General features: G+C 33.7%; 1 protein-coding gene and 1 long non-coding RNA gene across 2 annotated transcripts in view; one reads left to right on the top strand and one right to left on the bottom strand.

Annotated features, from left to right (window-relative positions):
* LOC136026054 (cytochrome c1-like) overlaps nt 1-6,564 on the bottom strand; it is a 9,145-nt gene extending 2,581 nt beyond the window's left edge. Inside the window, exons 1-3 of the mRNA XM_065702237.1 lie at nt 6,443-6,564; nt 4,122-4,277; nt 1,820-1,894 (exon numbers count right to left, since the gene is read on the bottom strand). Coding sequence (XP_065558309.1) covers nt 1,820-1,894; nt 4,122-4,275 — 229 coding nt within the window. The 5' untranslated portion in view covers nt 4,276-4,277; nt 6,443-6,564. The remainder of the gene's footprint in view (nt 1-1,819; nt 1,895-4,121; nt 4,278-6,442) is intronic.
* Nucleotides 1-6,925, top strand: part of LOC136026055 (uncharacterized) — a 31,570-nt gene that overhangs the window by 6,799 nt on the left and 17,846 nt on the right. The gene's annotated exons all lie outside the window — the stretch shown is intronic.

Genomic DNA, 6,925 nt, shown 5'->3' with positions numbered 1-6,925 from the left:
TGTGCACTAGCAATTCCACTTCTATATTTACCCCCATGTACTGTGCGCTCTTTTATCGCATCAGTTACGAAATTTTATATATATAGCCCTTTTACTCTACAAACAATTTCATACCGGGCAACTTAGCATCTTTTCCCACTGGTTTCGCTGCCACAAGGGCAAATTTCATTTTCTTTCTCGCAAGCAATTCTCGTTCTGTGTAGTCAGGCGGAATCCAAATTTTCGCGTGTCTAAAATGTTGACCCGATTTCAGAACAAAATCGCGGCAAAAAGGGCTCGTAAATTTAAACCAAAACGGGGCGTTTTTTTTTAAATACATTTAATACAGAAAACGTCTTTTATGTTGCTAAGATGTATCGCGGCGTTCGGAATAAACTGGTTCAAAGTGGCAACTACATCTTCAAGTAATTTCTGTGCTCGTCTTGACGGATCAAAGTTGTACAAAATCACATTTGTTCTTATTGAATCAGCCTCCATATTACTCATTTTAAGTCGCGTCATCTACAGTTCTGTTCTCAGATAAACCACTTCCTGCTGCGTATTTGTTTTCTGAACTTCAGCGATCGCTCCCTCCAACTTAGTTGATAACTGTGTTAGTACCCATTTATTTCCACTATTTTCGATGAAATTGGGTCTATTTTTGCTAACTGAAGATTCATTATGGTGAGCATCGCCATTATTCAAGATTCTGCATCATTTGAGATATGGCTATCGCCTGGATTCTGGCCTTGTGTAAATGTTCCTTGAAACTAAATGTGCAAATTCACAACTCTGCTTATCACAGGTTATATGCCAATACGAATGCAATCATGTGCCACTACAGTCCTTATTATTACCCAACTGGCATACCGCTCTTTGATTTGTAAGAAATTGTCTCATTTTAAGAATGCCAAAAGTTCAATTAATGCAGCGGACAAAAACTTCAGTCAATTCAATTTATCCAGTGACGTCACATATTTCACTCGGTTATAGATGTTACTGAATAAATATTTTTAATAGTTTATAAGACGTAAAAGTATTCTCACTACTGATAGTATTTTAATTCTATATAATATCTATTATTTTATAATTCTTTCAGTAACTACTGAAAGAATTCAGTTTCTAATTAAATCAGAATAAAATCCTTTACCAAAAACTTGTTCAAAAATGAGATTAATCCTTTTTAATAGAATAGATAGATCTTAACTGGTCAACGACTGAATAATGACTATATGCCACTATGTTTACACTCGTTTTTGCGTTTCCCAAATCACAATCCAGATTTAGTTACGGCATTTTTCAAGGTTCTAGCATGACAATTCGAGCTTGAATGACACGAAATGCCACTTTTTAGCGTTTAAAGAAACTTCAACACTAAATTGCTTGAACAATTGTTCACCTATTGCTTCATAAGAACAATTCCTGGAAATAAAAATTAATCGCTCTTTTAATATTGTGATCAATGACTCGATTAGAAAATACTAACACTGTATGCATTATTTTTATATCTGTTAATACATTTTTTTTTTAACTATATTTGCAGTGAAACATTTTGAAAAAAATATATACCAAAATCCATATTAAGATTTGTTATTGGAAGTAGGTGCAATTTATTTTACTATTCGTTTATTCAGCATAATTTTTTTTTGCCAAAATAGCAGTTTATTTTCATTTTTTGCTGATTGTTAGTGCCAACAAGAATCTGAAAAATTCGATTTTTTCCTTTCTCTTGAAACTTTGACAATCTAAAATGAGACTCAAGACGGACAAGCAAAAGTCCTTATATATTTGATGCAGATTCAGCTGGATAATAGGAATATAATGGTGGAATCAGAAATACCTTTAGCAACTGGCTTTTTTTCTTCAGCCTTTTCTTGGGCTGCAGGCTTCTCTTCTGCATTGGCTTCTTTCTCACCTAATAGTAAAGGAATTTTTAGCTAATAAATTTGCTGTTCTTTCTTTGCAATTCAAAAAGATTAGAAGCATAAGATTATAACTCAAGGTTTGAAACTACAGAAACCCTACAAGGAAGATTTAAAAATGAGGACAAAAACAAACTGCTTGGGCCTAAATGAAGGAGTAGTTGTGTTTCTAACAACAATCTTTTTTTCTGAGTGAGGCATCCTTACTGTTCCAAGAAGCATTTAGCTAATCAGTAGAACATAAAGAACGGCGAAGCTTTATAGATTTTACAAAGTTCACCCCAATTAATCAGCAATTCCCATGAGCTCTTAAATTCTGCAGAAACTTTCAAAATATCCAACACCTTCTGGAAAATGGTTTTGGGTGCTAATAACTCCTGAAACTGTTTTAACTGATTTTGCTATTCCACTTCTGAGGGATGCGGATTGTAAGGGCGCAAACTAATAGTTCCATACAGCAAAATAAAAAATCAAAGAACTCATCCAGGTCCACCTTGTCATTTTGATATTTTTTTTAGATAAGCAATACATGTTTATCAAATTTTATGAGTGCCAAAATAAACACAAATGCTCAGGGTTTCAACTCAAATATTAATAGTGGTACTAATCAGACGCGAAAAAGTACTACTTTGAGAGAAAAATATTACCTTTCCAAAATTTTAGTTTGTGTTGCATAAAGCATAATACACGCCCATGATTCCGTAGATTTCTCTTTGGTTTGACACAGAGTAGGACAATTTTGTTTGTTTTGCTGGTGTTTGAAATTGATTCATCAACAAAAACTTTGCATAAAATTTTTGGAACTGGAACTTTCCTTGAGAATGGGCATCCGAGGTCATTTCTAGATTGTCACCTCCAACAAAACAGTGTTTAGGAATTACGAAAATAATCTTTCAGCATTTTCTAAAAAGAGCCTGGAATCCCTCGAAAATAATTCTGATTCAAAAATAGAACAACTGGTCATACAAGGCTAAAAGCCTGAAAATCAAGGTTTTCAGCCCCCTGTTCATGCATTTACTTTACCGCAATTAGACCAATACATCCCACCCTATAGGTGGGTTCCTCTTTATCCTTGAGTAGTGCTACAATTCACCCTTCTATCCCATCCACAATATAGGCCAATTTTATGCTGTAATAAGTTAATAAGTGTCCTACGTTTACAACAGTTAATAGACACTCTGACCAAAGACAAAGTTTCCACTGTTTTGTTGCTTCTTTCTGAACTGTGACAGCATAACCAAGAGACCAGCATAACTGGATTTGTGGAAAGGCTATATTATCTAAAGAGGGTCTTTCAAATATATCATGTGTTAGTTTTCAAAATACCAACCTCCCTAATAGGGACTAATTCCAAGCCTTGAAGCACAAGTTCAATGATTTATCACAGTGCTTTGACATTTAAAAGCTAAAATTTTCTGTTAAAAATAACATTCCTGCAATATGAGTAGAGTTGTCATTTTTTCAACATCGTTTCTGCAGGTTTGGCCAAAAAGTAGTCACTAAAAAAGGGATAATACATATCAACTCCCTCTATCATTTTAATTGAAGGATTTCTCATGACAGTTTAAAAATTTGAGAAATATACATTTTTAAGCTTTAGATGCCCTTCCCCCCTCAACCCAGAAGAATCCACTTATATCCCTCCTATTAGAAGATACAATATTTGATTGGAAGCACCAAGGTACCAGAGGTGAGAACTATCCACAATCATGGTATAGTATTTGATCTGTTATTAAAGTTTGATGAGCATACAAGCATTGTCTTGGGTAGAGCATGGTTTTACATTGTCTAGAATTAAAAGGGTATTTTTGAAGTTTAATGTGAATTTTTTTTTTAAAGCTATACAAGATTTGCCCTATCCTTAAATATTGCTCTCCAGTATGCTACTCTATAAATAAAGATGATAGGAAGAATATTAATGGAAGCGCTCTGAGTTTCTCAGTGTCAGCAGTTATGTAAATTGCATTGGAAATTTGGTTCCCCAGAAAATTTCTTTCAAAGAAGCTATTATACAATAACCAGGCAAAACATTGAAATTTTGAAACACATGGCACATTTTCATACACAAGGTCCCTAGCACACCCCTGTCTCTCCTAATTGATAAGAAGCCTTCACTTTGTAATTTGCAAAGGGTTCACAAAGGGTGGGAGGGTTCACACCAGCCCATTGTACTATCTCTTACTCCTGTGTGCAGGTATATTGCAGTTTAAAATAACTTGCCTTGATCTGTCTCTGAAGAAATCTGTTCTTCCTTAGGAGTTTCTTCCTTTACATCTTCTTCTGACTTTCCAACCTTGATTTCTGGTTCACCCTCAACTTTCTCTGGTGCTTGGGCAGATGCTTTGCCACCACGACCTCTTTTTGGACCAGCCATATCTATAAAAAAAAAAAAAAAAAAAAAAACACAAATAGCAATTTTTCTATTTGCATAAAGCATATAAAGAATTACAAGACTTAAATCTTGCAAGAATTACAAGTTCAGTGGTTATATTTAGTTATGATGATCATGCAAGCAATATGAAGATTCTTAGATTCCTGAAGTTATAGAGTTCAAAGAGGGTTATAGACAATGAGTAACTCATGTGAGCTTTGGAGTTGGAGTCAGGACAGATATTTATTAGAATTTGAGTCAGACTTAAGTAGGAGCCTTTTTTTGTCATGACTAGATTTCTTTTGAATGCTAGTATCAAAGACATTAATTCTTCAAAAAAAGGAATAGATTTATAAATGTTTCTAAGTTATTAGTTTTATAAAAATTGTGAGTTTAAAATTTTCTGAATAATTTTGCTATTAATGTATCATTTTCTTAGCTAGTGAGTAGAAATTAAAGGTTTCCTCTATTGAGAATTTTATTAAGAACTTAAATGTTTGGTTGGTTCTTTTTTAAATTATCACAAACAACTTTTTATCATATTTAGCTAATGCCCAAACTTTGTTTTTTCCCACTTAAGAAAAACAGAAAAACTGTTTTGCTGAAAGAAGTAGGCCTAGTCCTTTTTTTATAAGTCAAGTGATTGGAGATCAATCAGCCAAGGGTGTATTTTCTGGGGGTAAATACCCCCCCCCCCCTTTACAAAAATGGAATCATTGTTTAAACACTTTCAGAAACACTTATGCATATTAGCCTATTCATAATAACAAAGCATTATGGAGCAACCTCCCTCACATAATAGGCTAATTTATGTTTGTTTTAAATTATTATGTTGGTCCTTACATTCTTTTGAAAAACTTTTGTTCATCCATTTCTATGGTAAAATTCTAGTAAATTGACTTCTTGCTATCTCAGAAAAGGTTCAGGTTAGGAAAATAAAACTTTCAGGGAGGAATCTACAGACTAAAGTACATCCTGGGAAGGTATTTTGAAGCAACTACCTCTACTCCTTCTCCCTCTAGAGGGTCCTGACCTTAGATGACTTAAAAATATGTGAATTATTAAAGTGAAACCTTGCAAAATAGATCTTCTGCCTAATTGAAGTACAACAGAATTGTTTTCAGCTTCATAACTTTGCTCAATTCTAATTTTAAGGTTTTAAAGGTATGCAAATACATTTCCTAAATTTTGAAAAAAAAACATTGACATGGCTCAAAATTCCACACAAATAACAGGAATTGTATTTTCAGAACTAAAGGCAGAGAAAAAGCAAATAATAACTGAAAATTAAGGTAAAATGTTGTTTTGTCAAAATTTCAATAGGTATAGACATGTCATGTAGGCAAATTTCAGGGCCCTCTAGAGGGAGAAGGAGTGGATACTTTAAACTACTTTCCTGTGACATACTTTAGCCTGTAAACCCACCCCTGAAAGTTTTATTTTCCTAACCTAAACCCTTTCCAAGAAAGCAAGAAGTCAATTATCTAGAATTTTACCAAGACTATTGTAGCTGTCACTTAATGCATTCAGTGAAGGTTTAGAGTACAGGCTACTGTGAAGGAAACATTAAGAAAACAATTTGGACTTCCTAAAATGCAGAACAGTTGTATAACTAACACATTTAGAATACAGCTCCATTGTAGCTTAGTTTACCCCCATCTCCCCTAATATGCATATACAGTCCAAACCATGGATTTCTCATGTATCCTGCCAGTCATCACTTGTTTTTTCATAGCCTAATTGATTCAATTTATGGGTACAAAAGTTAAGCCAAGTGATGTATTGTCAGAGTGCATGAGAAATATGAAATACAAGCTTTGTAACAGCATATTAAGGGGATTGGGGATAAATTAGTTGAGCTTTAGTCCTAGTCAAAGTGTGGTAGCTACAACTGATGTGCATTTTAAAAAGTAAGGATCATTTTCTTAACCTATTTCTTTCTTAATGCCACCTACTCTACACCTTTACCATGTATTCTTTAATTAAAAAAATACTTATGAATAAAACCCTAAGCTTAAAAGTTTGGTGCCAGTAGGCTAAACGGATAGCCTAAATACACAGAAAGTTAGCTTCCTTCTGGATCAATTTTGCTACAATAGGCTAAGCTACTACAAAATCAAAAATACAACAGACGCTACGAATTTCAGATTAGGTAAAAAAGCAAATTTACCAGAATCCTAAACCAATACTTTCTTTCAGAAAACAGGAACAACGGTTTGTTCAAAAGGTTTGTTCAAAAGGTTTGTTCAACGGTTTTGTCTGATCTGGAGCGTGTTCCAGCTGAGACAAAAAGTAACTAAAAGTTACGGAAAAGTTACTAAAAGTAACTTTTTCCGTTCCAGCTGAGGCTATTTAGCAGCTGGAACGACAGAAAAGTTACTTCAAAGTAACTTTTTCAGTAACTTTTGCTAAAGATAGTTAACGAGCATCTTTAGTTAAGTAACTTAACATCATTATCATCACTATAATAATATAAAACTTTTATGATGGCTAACACAAAAGTTTGAAGACTATGAGCCTTTATGCAGGGAAGAGAATGGAATGCAATTGTTCAAAGAACCAGTGATGGTAAACAATCTTATTTTGACCTTAAAATGATTTTTAATAAAAAATTCATAGGGAAAGTTCAAGCATTAATGTGATCTGCTGGGCA

Source organism: Artemia franciscana, chromosome 4 (genome assembly GCF_032884065.1).
Source record: "Artemia franciscana chromosome 4, ASM3288406v1, whole genome shotgun sequence".
In the NCBI taxonomy this organism is placed as follows: domain Eukaryota; kingdom Metazoa; phylum Arthropoda; class Branchiopoda; order Anostraca; family Artemiidae; genus Artemia; species Artemia franciscana.
The sequence above is the reverse complement of the archived record's forward strand: the minus strand, read 5'-3'. Positions and strand labels throughout refer to the sequence as shown.